General features: G+C 37.9%; 1 protein-coding gene and 1 non-coding gene across 2 annotated transcripts in view; both read left to right on the top strand.

Moving 5' to 3' along the window:
- The window catches only part of TMEM167A (transmembrane protein 167A), a 37,150-nt gene that overhangs the window by 9,897 nt on the left and 13,645 nt on the right, over positions 1 to 13,608 (top strand). The window contains exon 2 of the mRNA XM_060143236.1: positions 10,551 to 10,660. Coding sequence (XP_059999219.1) covers positions 10,551 to 10,660 — 110 coding nt within the window. The remainder of the gene's footprint in view (positions 1 to 10,550; positions 10,661 to 13,608) is intronic.
- On the top strand, positions 12,292 to 12,426 carry LOC132518955 (small nucleolar RNA U109). Its single transcript, XR_009540068.1, has one exon. It is a non-coding gene; the product is annotated as a small nucleolar RNA U109 (small nucleolar RNA).

The following is a 13,608-nucleotide window of genomic DNA, read 5'->3' as shown; positions in this document are numbered from 1 at the left end:
TCAGCTTCACAACAAAATGAATCAGTTATATATATACATATATTCCCATATCTCTTCCCGCTTGAGTCTCCCTCCCTCCCACCCTGCCTATCCCACCCCTCCAGGCGGTCACAAAGCACCGAGCTGATCTCTGTGCTATGCGGCTGCTTCCCACTAGCTAACTACCTTACTTTTGGTAGTGTATATATGTCCATGCCTCTTTATCGCTTTGTCACCGTTTACCCTTCCCCCTCCCCATAGCCTCAAGTCCATTCTCTAGTAAGTCTGTGTCTTTATTCCTGTTTCACCCCTAGGTTTTTCATGACATTTTTTTTTTAAATTAGGTGTTTTATTCTTTTGGAAGCGATGGTAAATGGGATTGTTTCCTTAATTTCTCTTTCTGATCTTTCGTTATTAGTGTATAGGAATGCACCTAGTGGGTAAGGTTGGTCCAGGGATCTGTGCAGGCCTTCTGGTTGAAGGGACTGGTGCCTGCCTACTGTTGTGTGGAGCCGGGTCTTGTCCCTCTGGTGGGCAGGGCCGTGTCGAGGGATGTGTTTAGAGGTGGCTGTGAGCTCAGTAAGGCTTTAGGCAGCCTGTGTGTTGATGGGTGGGGCTGTGTTCCCACCCTGTTGGTTGTTTGGCCTGAGGCATCCCAGCTCTGGAGCCTGCAGGCCATTGGGTGAGGCCAACATGGCAGCCAGTGGGTATTCCCTGGGCCTCCACCAGCAGTGTCCTTGCCCCCACAGCCACTCCCTGCCTCCCCAGGAGACCCTCCAATCCCCATAAGTAGGTCTGACCCAGGCTCCTACGGAGTCACTGCTTTGTCCAGGGTCCCAGTGCACGTGAAACCTTGTGTTTGCCCTCCAAGAGTCGAGTCCTGTCCCCCAGTCCTGCGGAGCTCCTACATTAAAGCCGCACTGGCCTTCAGAGCCAAGTGCTCTGGGGGCTGCTCTTCCCACTGCCAGACCCCCAGGCTGGGGAGCCTGACGTGGGGCTCAGAACTCTCACTCCTGTGGGAGAACCTCTGCAATATAAGTATTTTCCTATTTGTGGGTCGCCCACCTGCCAAAAGCACCTCTCCTACTGTCTCGTTGTGGCTTCTTCATCTTTGAATATAGAATATCTTTTTTGGTAGATTGGAGTCTTTTCTGTCAATGGTTGTTCAGCAGTTTGTTGCGATTTTGGTGTTTTCGTGAGAGTACATGAGCTCAAGTCCTTCTGCTCCGCCATCTTGTCTCCTGTCTTGCTATGTACTTTTTTTAATCCAGTGTCTACCCTCATGCTCCAGACAAAGTAGATATCAAATACATGTTTAGTTATGTTGGCTAGGAGGAAACCTGTGCTTTATATTTCATTAGATTATTATCAAATACTATTCATTGACGAATTCATATACATGTTCAAAATATGACCTTTAAAAATAAGCATTGTGAGATACTATGATTTCTCTCTAGAGTTGATCACCATTTCTTTTATTGATTTATTTCAAGTTTAAAAATATATATTACTTGCTTTCACAGATGCAAGGTTAAAATCCAGTTCAATTAAAAACAAGACATATTAAACTTTATCGTTATTATATCCATGAAGAAATGATTTTCACAGAGAACAGCTATTAAAATAGTAATTACAAATCAATTTTACCTTGTTCAGACCATAATCGTAACACTTAGAAAATTTGAGAAATCCAGAAAAGTTGATAATTAGGTTGAAAACCTTCCAGTGATAATCACTTCATTGTCTTCTCTTTGCATAAAGGTTTACATAGCTACAGATATACCGATTGTGAAATTATGTTTTTCCATCACTTAGCATTGTACAGAAGCATTTTTTGGTTCTTAAAATATTGGCAAATAACGTATAATTTTTTTAATGTTTTGAATAGTTAGTAAATAAAAATCATTAAATGTGTAAAAGGTTAAAAAATATTATGACAGTTTCTGATAGCTAATTCTTTTTTTAGGATCTCTTGGCTATTCTTGCTTACTTATTTTTCCATATGAATTTCAGTATCAGTTGTCAATTTCAACAAAAGTAACTTGTTGCAGTTGGGTTCATTTTAAATTTATAGATTAGCTTTACAGTATTGCCTTTCAATATAAGAACCTGGCATACACTCCATTCTACTATTGTATGCTTCAGTATGTTTTAAGGCTTTGTCAATTGGTCTTTGATGCCAATATTACAGATTTCTTGTTAAGATTATTCCTATATATTTTAGCGTTTTGTTCTAATTGCTGTTATAAATGGAGTCCTTTTTTTCCATTTTGTTTCTCAACTGGTTGATATTGTAATTTTGATGATTGTTGATTTAAGTATTTTAAATATGTGCCTAGCCACCTTACTCAGTTTTAATTCCGTTATGGTCTATAATCATTTTTCACTAGATTCTTTTGGGCTTTTCAGGTAACGCTTTATATTTGCAAGTAACAATTTCACCTTAAAATAGTTTTTTTATAACTCTTATTTTTTGTCTAACTCCTGACTTTACAAGAAATACTTTTTTTTTAATTGAAGCATGGTTGATTTACAATATTCTGTTAGTTTCTGGTGTTCAGCAAAGTGATTCAGAAATATTTTTTTCAGATTCTTTTCCATTACAGGTTATTACAAGATATTGAATATAGTTCCCTTTGCTATACAATAAACCCTTATCGCTTATGTCTTTTATGTATAATAGTTTACATCTGCTAATCCCATACTCCTAATTTATCCCTCCCCATGTCCCTTTGCCCTTTGGTAACCATAAGTTTGTTTTCTGTGTCTCTGAGTCTATCTCTGTTTTGTATATAGATTCATTTGTATTATGTTTTAGATTCCACGTATAAGTGATGTCATATGATATTTGTCTTTAACTTACTTCACTTAGTGTGATATTCTCTAGGTTCATCCATGTTGCTGCAAATGGCAGTATTTCATTCTTTTTGTGGCTCAGTGATATTCCATTGTGTGTGTGTGTGTGTGTGTGTGTGTTTGTGTGTGTGTGTATGTATGACATCTTCTTAAACCAATACACTGTTGTTGGGCACTTGACTAGTTTTCATTGCTTGGCTATTGTAAATAGTGCTGCTATGAACACTGGGGTGCATCTATCTTTTCAAATTGGAGTTTCCATCTTTTCCAGATATATGCCTAGGGGTGGGATTGCTGGATCATATGATAGCTCTATTTTTCCTTTTTTAAGGAACCTCCATACTGTTTTCCATAGTGGCTGCACCAATTTACATTCCCACAAACAGAATTGGAGGGTTCCCTTTTCTCCGCACCCTCTCCAGCATTTGTTATTTGTAGACTTTTTGATGACAGCCATTCTGATGGGTGTGAGGTGATATCTCATTGTGGTTTGAATTTGCATTTTTCTAATTAGTGATGTTGAACATTTTTTCATATGCCTATTGGCCATCTGAATGTCTTCTTTGGAGAGATGTCTATTTAGTTTTAGATCTTCTGCTCATTTTTTGATTGGGTTGTTTTTTTCATATTGAGTTGTATGAGCTGTTTGTGTATTTTGGATATTATCCCCTTGTAGGTCTCATCCATTGCAAATATTTTCTCCTATTCCATAAGTGGTCTTTTCATTTTGTTGATGGTTTCCTTGTCTGTGTAATAACTTTTAAGTTTGATTAAGTCCCATTTGTTTGTTTTGCTTTTATTTCTTTTGCCGTGGGAAACTGATATAAAAAAAATATGGCTACAATTTATATCTGAGAATGTTTTGCCAATGTTTTCTTCTTGGAGTTATGGTGTCATGTCTTGTATTTAGGTCTTTAATCCATTTGGAGTTTGTATGTGGTGTGAGGGAACATTCTAGTTTCATTGATTTATGTGTAGCTGTCTGGCTTTCCCAACAACACTTGTTGAAGAGACTGTCTTTTCTCCATTATATATTCTTGCTTCCTTTGTTCTGGATTAATTGACCGTAGGTGTGTGGTTTTATTTGTGGGCTCTCTGTTCTATCCATTGATCTGTATGTTTGTTTTTGTGCCAGTACCATGCTGTTTTGATTACTGTAGATTTGTGTACTATTGTCTGAAGTCTGAAAGTGTTATGTCTCCAGTTTTGTCCTTTTTCCTCAGTATTGCTTTGGCAATTCTGGGAATTATGTGGTTCTACGTAAATTTTAGGGTTATTTGTTCTAGTTCTGTGAAAAATGTCATGGGTGTTTTGATAGGCATTGCATTAAATTTGTAGATTGCTTTGGGTAGTATGGCCATTTTAACAATGTTAATTCTTCCAGTCCAAGAGCATGGGACATCTTTCCATTTCTTTGAGTTATCTTCAGTTTTCTTCATCAGTGTTTTATAGTTTTCAGCATATAGGTCTTTCACCTCCTTGGATAAATTTATTTTTAGGGTTTTCTTTTTTTTTTCTTTTTGAGATGATTTTAAACGAGATTTTTTTTTACTTTCTCTTTCTGATAGTTCATTGTTAGTGTAAAGAAAAGCAACGAAGAGGAAAAAAAAGCAACGGCTTTCTGTATATTAATCTTGTATCCTGCTACCTTGCTGAATTCATTTATTCTGCTTTTTTTTTTTTTTTTTGCGGTATGCGGGCCTCTCACTGTTGTGGCCTCTCCCACTGCGGAGCACAGGCTCCGGACGTGCACGCTCAGCAGCTATGGCTCACAGGCCTAGCCACTTCGCGGTATGTGGGATCTTCCCGGACCGGGGCACGAACCTGTGTCCCGGACCTGCATTGGCAGGCGGACTCTCAACTACTGCGCCACCAGGGAAGCCTCATTTATTCTGCTAATTTTTGTGTGGAGACTTTAGGGTTCTCTGAATAGAGAATCATATCATCTGCAAACAGAGACAGTTTTACTCTTCCTTTTCAATTTGGATACCTTTTCTTTTCCTTGTCTGATTGCTGTGGCTAAGATTTTCAGTACTGTGCTGAATAGAATTGGTGAGAGTGTGCACCCTTGTCTTGTTCCTGAATTTAGTGGGAAGGCTTTTAGCTTTTCAGGGTTGAGTATTGTTGGCTGTGAGTTTGTCATAAATGGCTTTTATTGTGTTGAGATATGTTTCATCTGTATCTACTTTCACAAGAGTTTTTATTATGAATGGATGTTGAATTTTGTTTGCTTTTTCTATATGTATTGAGATGATCATGTGATTTTTATTCATCCATTTGCTAATGTGGTATATCACATTGAGTGATTTGTGGATATTGATAAATACTTGCATCCTTGAGATAAATCCCCCTTGATCATGGTGTATGATCCTTTTAATGTATTGTTGGATTCGGTTTGCTAACATTTTGAGTATTTCTGTATCTATATTCATCAAAGGTATTGGCCTATAGTTTTCTGTTTTTGTAGTGTCTTTGGCTTTGGTAACAAGGTGATAGTGGCTTCATAGAATGAATTTGGTAGAGTTCCCTCCTCTTCAACCTTGTGGACCAGTTTGAGAAGGATAGGTTTAAGTTCTTTCTAGGTTAGGTAGAAATTCCTAGTGAAGCCACCCAGTCCTGGACTTTTGTTTGCAGGGAGTATTTTCTTACAGGTTCTGTTTCACTTTGATCATTCTGTTAAAATTATGTTTCTTCTTGACTCAATTTTGGCAGGCTGTGTGTTTCTAGAAACTAGTCCATTTCTTCTGGGTTGTCCAATTTCTTGGCATATAATTGTTCATAGTATTCTCTTATGATTTTTTATATTTCTGTGGTATCAATTGTTATTTCTCCTTTTTCATTTCTTATTTTGTTTATTTGGGCCCACTCTTTTCTTCTTGGTGAGCCTAGCTAGAGTTTGTAGATTTTGTTTATCTTTTCGGAAAACCAGCTCTTCGTTTTACTGATCTTTTCTGTTAGTTTGGGTTTTTTTTAATCTTTATTTCTTCTCTCATCTTTATTTCCTTCCTTCTGCTCACTTTGTGTTTTGTTTGTTCTTTTCTAATTCCTTTAGGTAGTAGGTTAGGTTGTTTATTTGAGATTTTTCTTGTTTCTTGAGGAAGACCTGTACTGCTATGAACTTCTTCTTAGAAACACTTTTGCTGCATCCCATAGATTGTGTAAGGTTATGTTTTTATTGTCATTTGTCTCAAGGTATTTTCTGATTTTTTTTCTTTTATTTCATCCTTTACCCATTGGTTTTTTTAGTAGCATGTTGTTTAGTCTCCATATGTTTGTTCTTTTCCCATTTTTCTTCCTGTGGTTGATGTGTAGTTTCATACCATTGTGGTCAGAAAAGATACTTAAAATAATTACTATGCTCTTAAATTTGTTGAGGCTTGTTTTGTGACCCAGTATGTGGTCTATCCTAGAGAATGTTCCATGTACGCTTGAAAAACAATGTGTATTCTGGTTTTCTGGGATGTAGTGTCTTGTAGGTGTCAATTAAGTCCAACTGGTCTATTGTGTCATTTAGGACATCTGTTTTCTTACTGATTTTCTGTCTGGAAGATCTGTCCATTGATGTCAGTGGGATGTTAAAGTCTCCTACTATTATTGTATTTCTGCCAGTTTCTCCCTCTATGTCTGTTAGTATTCTATTGATATATATTTAGGTGCTTATACTGGTGCATATATGTTAATGAGTGTAATATCCTCTAATTGTATTGATCCCTTTATCATTGTCTAATGTCCTTTTTCTTTATGGACTTTAAGTCTACTTTGTCTGATATGATTATTGCTACCACCACTTTACTGTCATTTCCATTTGCCTGAAATATTTTTTTCCATCTCCTCACTTTCAGTCTATGTGTCACCTTAGCCCTGAAGTGAGTCTCTTGTAGGTAGCATATTATAGGTTCCTATTTTTTATCTAATCTGCCACTCTGTGTCTTTTGATCAGGTCATTTAGTCTATTGACATTTAAAGTAGTTATTGATGGGTATGTGCTTATTGCCAGTTAATTTTGTACTTTGTTAGTTTCTTCTTCTTTTTCCTTTTGTGGTTTGATGGTTTTCTTTCGTATTATGCTTGAGTTCCTTTCTTTTTGAATCTATCATATGTTTTTTATTTTGTGGTTAACTGGGTTTTCAAGTATGTTGACCATAACTATCTCTACTTGCTTTTACAATTTTTGTTGTTGTTGTTTTTGTTTTTGTCTTTGCTGCATCGCATCTTCATTGCCGCACATGGGCTTTCTCTAGTTGCAGTGAGCAGGGGCTACTCTTTGTTGCGGTGTATGGGCTTCTCATTGCGGTGGATTCTCTTGTTACGGAGCACAGGCTCTAGGTGCGTGGGCTTTGGTAGTTGTGGCATGCAGGCTCAGTAGTTGTGCCTCGCGGGCTCTAGAGCGCAGGCTGAGTAGTTATGGCACACAGACTTAGTTGCTCCGCAGCATGTAGGATCTTCCTGGATCAGGGATTAAACCTGTGTCCCCTGCGTCGGCAGGTGGATTCTTAACCACTTTGCCACCAGGGAAGTCCCTTCTTGTTTTTAATCAATGTAATGTCTTATTTAAATGATCTTCAATCCTTTTATATATTTGCCTTTCCTATTGTAATTTTCACTTTCGTATAAATTCTTGCTCCTTTGCTCTTTTGAGGAGACCTTAGGGTAGGTTTAGTATTGCTGTATTCTTTTAGTTTTTACTTGTCTGAGAAATTCTTTATCTCTCCTTCTATTCTAAATGATATTCTTGCTGGGTAAAGTATGTTGCAGGTTTTTCCCTTTCAGGATTTTGAGTATATCATGCCACTTCCTTCTGGTTTGCAATTTTCTGCAGAGAATTCATCCAGCTGATAGCCTGATAGGGATTCCCTTGTATATAGCTCTTTGTTTTTCTCTTGCTGCCTTTAGAGTTCTTTGTTTTTAACTTTTGCCATTTTAATTATGATATGTCTTGGGATAGGTCTGTTTGGGTTCATCTTTTGGGGGACCTTCTGTGTTTCCTGTACCTGGATATCTATTTCTTTCTTTTGGCTTGGGAAATTTTTAGCCCTAATTTCCTCAAATAAATTTTCAATCCCCTTTTACCTCTCTTCTGAGACCACTGGAATGTGAACATTGGTATGGTTAATGTTATACCAGAAATCTTGTAAGTTGTTTTCATTTTTTAATTTTGTTTTTCTTTAGCTGTTCTGATTGATTTCCATCGTTCTGTTCTCCAGATCACTTATTTGTTCTTAAGTGTTATTTAGTTTGCTGTTGATTGCTCTAGATTGGTTGTTATCTCAGCACTTGAGTTGTCTAATTTTGATTGCTTCATCTTAGTAGTTTCTAGTTCCTTGTTACAGTGATCTGCATTTCTATTGATAATCTTAATTCCTTTAGCATTTTCCTTATCTTCTTTTTGAACTCAGGGTCTAGGAGACTGGTGAGGTCTGCTTCATTTCTTTTAGGGGATGTCTGTCATTCTTTTAATTGGGAGTAGCTCCTCTCCTTTTTCATTTTGCTTAACTTCTTCTGTCTGAGTTTAGGAGAAACGTTTTCTACTGTGGTCTTGAGGGGGTGTTTTCAACGTGGGAGCATCATGTGTACTCTGTGTGAGTCCAGTATTTTTGGTGTGAGGGCTGGTTTTGGTATGAATGCCAGCCACCTCTTCTCCCCAGAGTCTGCTGGCTGTTATCCCCTTGATGGGGATGTGATAGGTGTTTTGGTGTCCAGGGCCGGCACTGGGTGTTAGGCAGAACCCCCTCATTGCTCCATGGCCTGTTGGAGTCAGGGCCTCCTCCCCAGTTGTTGGAGTAGAAGCCCTGAGGGTTGGATTTGATGAGGCTCCATTGCCCTTGAGTGCGTGCCCTGTCCCAAAGGAGGTGACCGCTGAAGCAGGTGAGGCTCATGTGGTCACGGTGAACCTATGTGCCTCCCATGCAGTCCAAAGTTGCTTCCCTTTTTCCACTGTGTTCGTCCTAGATGTAGTGCTAGGCAGTGATACGGAGTAGGCTGGCGCTGGGGGCCAGGGTGCTGTGGCTGCATGAATCGAGATGGTTGGGCTGCTGCCTGGGACCTTGACTGCCTCTGTGGCAGGCCTCTCCCAGGACCTGTCCACCCCAGATCCAACTCCAAGCAGAGGTGTGGGGTGGGCAGAACTGGAGCACTGAGTACTCCTCCCTAGAGGCTTTGTACCAGATACATGCCTTTCTGTGCTCCACCAGGTGCTGCTGACAAAGCCCAGACCCACCCCCTTTCCCCCCATCCCCACCTTAGGAGTGCTGACATCGGAACAATGCCTCTGTTGTTAGACCTGGACCACACCCCAGACCCTCAGGACTAGCTCCTTGCAGCTAAATGGAGTCTTTCCCTAGGGTTTGTCTGCCAAGATTCACTGCTTAGCTGCTGTAGGTATTTGTAGCCCCACCAGATTCACACTTTGATTGGGAAGTGTGGTGAGGTACAGGTGCCAGCACCAGTCTCCCTTCACCGTGACTGTTAGCAAGCCAGTCTGCGCACACTCCTCTCAAGTAAAGTCCAGGCTTCTCTAGCCCCTCTGTCTGTCCCAGCAGGCAAGGGGGCTCCCTAAGCCTGCCTGTGTGGACCTTTTCTCCTTTACACATCCCCCCCAGAGGCTCAGGTCCCATCCTGATGCCTTTTTTTTTCTTTTCCTGTCCTACCTACTTACATGGAGGTCTTTCGTGCAGCTTTGGTTATATAGGAGATCTTCTGCCCATTTCCTATTGGTTTTCTGTGAGAATTGTTCCACATGTAGATGTATTTTCGATGTGTTTGTTGGGGGAGGTGAGCTTCACATCCTCCTATTCTGCCATCGTGATCCCCCTCGGGAAGTACTTCTGAATTTACTAAATAAGCATATTGCTGGCTACTGTGTGAGATTGCTATATTTTAGCTACCTGTATATAATGGAAATGTTATTCTTTCTTATACGTACAGTAGTATTCCTGCACTTTTTAAAAATTGTTTTATTTTATTCAATCATCTCTTCCTGGGCTCCCACTGTGCGGCTGGCACATAGGTGCTGGAGATTCAGAGTTGATAGACAATGTCCACTCTTCAGGGATGAGTATTGTGATAAACATGTAACAGTTTTCTTCAGGAACAGAATCCTGTGTTAAATTTTATTTTAATGACTTTTAAAAAATCAGCAGTGAATGAGCAAGTGCTTTTCTTTCACCAAAATCTAATAGGCTAGTAGTATTAGTCAACAAATGGAACATGATTACTTAAATTTAAAGCATTCTTATTCTAAAAGAATTTCAGAATTGAAAGAAACTTGAACCAGCATTGAGTCTGTCTCCCCATTCTCCACCCAGTTTTACTGATGTGAAACAGAGATTTAGAGAAGCCAGTATTCAACTGAGGTCATATAACCAGCTTACTTGCAGAGCTTGGAGACCCCATGTTCTGCCTAGTAGTCTGGGATCCTAGAATATCTCTGTTAATTATTGGTTAAGCTTTGGTGAGCTGTTCTGGATTCATGACATTTTTGGTAGTGTTTTTAAGTTCTTGAATTTAGAATTTTTGTTGCATCTTCTGAATTCCTTAGCCCAAAGAATGGAGAGGAAAGTATGCTCTCAAAATACCTTGTGATTTTGCTTTTAAAGTGTTCTCAGACACATCTGTTTGCCTTTTTGAAGAAAAAAGTATGATTCTTAATATGAATTTGACATTTTTTACCTGTGCAGTTTATCTTCTAACATTAATTTTTCTTTTTCTCTTTTTAGTCTGCCATTTTCAATTTTCAGAGTCTGTTGACTGTAATCTTGCTGCTTATATGTACCTGTGCTTATATCCGATCCTTGGCACCCAGCCTCCTGGACAGGAATAAAACTGGGTATGTCACTAATAATGTCTAATCACCCAAATTAGTTCTTAGAGATATTGAATGTCAGTTACTGAAAGTCATTAAATAATTTAATTCCTATATGTAATTTAGTTTATAATAACTTTTTACATTATTTTTTCCCTATTTTTAAAAATCCAAATCTTTATATTCACAGAAGCTTACTAAATAAAAATATAAATATCAGAAGTGACCTGAAATGTGTTGGACTGAAAAAAAAAGTGTATTTTAAAAGATGTGATAGATTTTTTTCTGAGATTGAAGCTACAATTTAGTACTTTCAAAGACAGTGTTTGGCCTTAGTATTTAATAGAATATTAGTAAAATTGGTTATCATATTTTGAAACCATTAAACATCTTATAAGCACTGTGTCCATAAAAATAATAATATAGACATTGCCTCTTCATTCCCAGACTGGTCTAATCATACAGGCTCCTCATCTGTATCATAAAGCAAACATGTTTGGAGAAATTTATTTAGCTTACTTAAAAAAGTAATGAAAATTCAGTCTTGGGCATGTCACATCACTTTTAATTATATGTTCACACCCAAAAAACATTTAAGCTTAATATGATACCACAAAGACTTAAAATTTTTAAGTGCCATGTTCCTAATACAGAAATACATATTGAGTTCAACCAGGACAAGTATGTAAAAAAACAGAGACCATGTGGTGAAAACTATGCAGACTTTCTTCGCCTTACAGATTTATTAATTTCTTGAATTCACAATTGTCTTTAATTCTTTTGTGGTAAGATCCTGTACCTCACTTAATCATCTTAAGAAATAATAGGATGAAATAGTAGAATACTTCACATAGGAATAATTAATTATCTCCAGCACCTTTTTTGTTTTTGATGAAAGGAAAAGGGCCAAATTAAGATCCTGCAAGGTCAAACTCTGCTTTTCCACTAATAAAAAGCCCCTACAAGAGGCCAGGTAGTAGATACTCAAGCATGAGAGGAAATAATTCTCTTTTCTTCAACTCCATTATATCTTTGGGGTCATAATTAACATTTATTCAAACATCCTATTATCTAAATCATTTGGCTTTTGTTACTATTCCTTTCTTTTTATTACATAGGTTTGTTTGAACATCTATAAAGATATAAATAGAACCCCTAACCAGTTTTGAATAATGAAAATCTATAATCCTGTTCCAATAAACTGATTGTCTGTCTTTATTGGCATGAGGGATTTTATTTAACCTACTGAAGGTGAAAATAGATGTTATTTGTCCATCAGTTTTTCTGACAATGCCTCACTTCCTTTGTAGACATTATCTTCTCATCAGTCCACCTTTTTCTCTGAACTCAGCACTCAATACTTTGTCCCTTTGTTGAAATTATATAATCTTATTTGTTGCTTAGTTGTGCCTGAAGCCTTTCTAGCCAGCCAGTTTTATTTCCTCCTACCCTTCTTCTGCAACCCCCAACGATTAACTTATAATTAAAGCATATGGTAGAATCCAGTAAACAGTATCATTGATCATTAGTTTAGATTTCTAATGTAATACATAATGTCTAATAAGAAATTTAAGTGTTTATGTCATTGAAGAATAATCTCATAGTGGCAGAACAGTGTATTTGTACTTTTCTGATGCTGCGACAAAAAAAGTAGATTGCATGTGGAAATGTCTGCTCCTCATTCCTTTGGAAGCAGGAACACATCCATAACATGCTACATTAAAAAAGGAGTTCTCAGGGCTGCCAACCTTACAGTAGAGGTTGAGTAGTAGTATATTTCTCCTACATAAAAACCAAAGAAATAACACGCCTATTTTCACATTTTAAAATATATAATGATATAGTCAACTGTTTCAAAGCTTTTTTTTAAAACTTTGCTTCTATTTATATAAATGTTAAGCCCCTTTTATTTTGACTTGTACATACGAAGTATTTTCTGTAGAAGAAATTTTTACTGGTCATTGTTCTGTTGTAATACGTATTTTTATGAGACTCAAAATAAGCTTTCCAGGCTTCCCTGGTGGCGCAGTGATTGAGAGTCCACCTGCCGATGCAGGGGACACGGGTTCATGCCCCGGTCCGGGAGGATCCCACATGCCGCAGAGCGGCTGGGCCCGTGAGCCATGGCCGCTGGGCCTGCGCATCCGGAGCCTGTGCTCCGCAGCAGGAGAGGCCACAACAGTGAGAGGCCCGCGTACAGCAAAAAAAAAAAAAAAAAAGCTTTCCTTTCATTATAGTGAGTATTCCATGCTAAAGTGAAGGTAATCTGGACCAATTAGATAAAATGAGTTCTTGATAACTTCACTGTTGAAAATAACAAATTAATTTTTTGCTGCTTCAAATAATATAGAACTAAAAAGCAGCAAAGAAAGATTGCTACTTTGTCTTGCTTCATATTTTCATAGACTTAATAGTTTTATCAGCAGATAGACTTATTGGCTTATATCCTTAGAAACTAAGCATCATATCTGCATTGGTTTTTACCAGCTAATAAAGTTCCTTTTAGCATTTGGGATATTACAGAAATGTCTAGGTAGGGAAATACGTGAAAAAGGCCAAAGCAGTACCAATTAATCTCTTAAGTTGCCAAGTTGGGAAATTTTTTTCATTTAAATAGCTTTCAGTATGCTAAGTGTGTTATACCAATTTCCTAATGAGGCTTTTAGTTATTTCTAGACTATAAGACCTGAAAAGACCTTGACTATGGTCATGTGGTTTCAGATTATTCTGTGGGGCCCTAAGCTTTCCATAGAGGAACTTCAGGTGTCCTGCCTCTGAGTACCTCAGCCAGAGGAGCTTTAAGTCAATAATGCATTTTATAATCAATAGACTTTTAGAATCAAGCATCCAGGGCTTTGCAGATCACTAACCAGTTGTCTTTCATTTTTTGATGAAAGGTAAGCCAATGTAAGTGATACCTGGAGTCATGTCACATACACCTTTGGCCTGTGTAATACTGAACACAGTGCATG

This window comes from Lagenorhynchus albirostris, chromosome 3 (assembly GCF_949774975.1).
Source record: "Lagenorhynchus albirostris chromosome 3, mLagAlb1.1, whole genome shotgun sequence".
NCBI lineage: Eukaryota > Metazoa > Chordata > Mammalia > Artiodactyla > Delphinidae > Lagenorhynchus > Lagenorhynchus albirostris.
The sequence above is the reverse complement of the archived record's forward strand: the minus strand, read 5'-3'. Positions and strand labels throughout refer to the sequence as shown.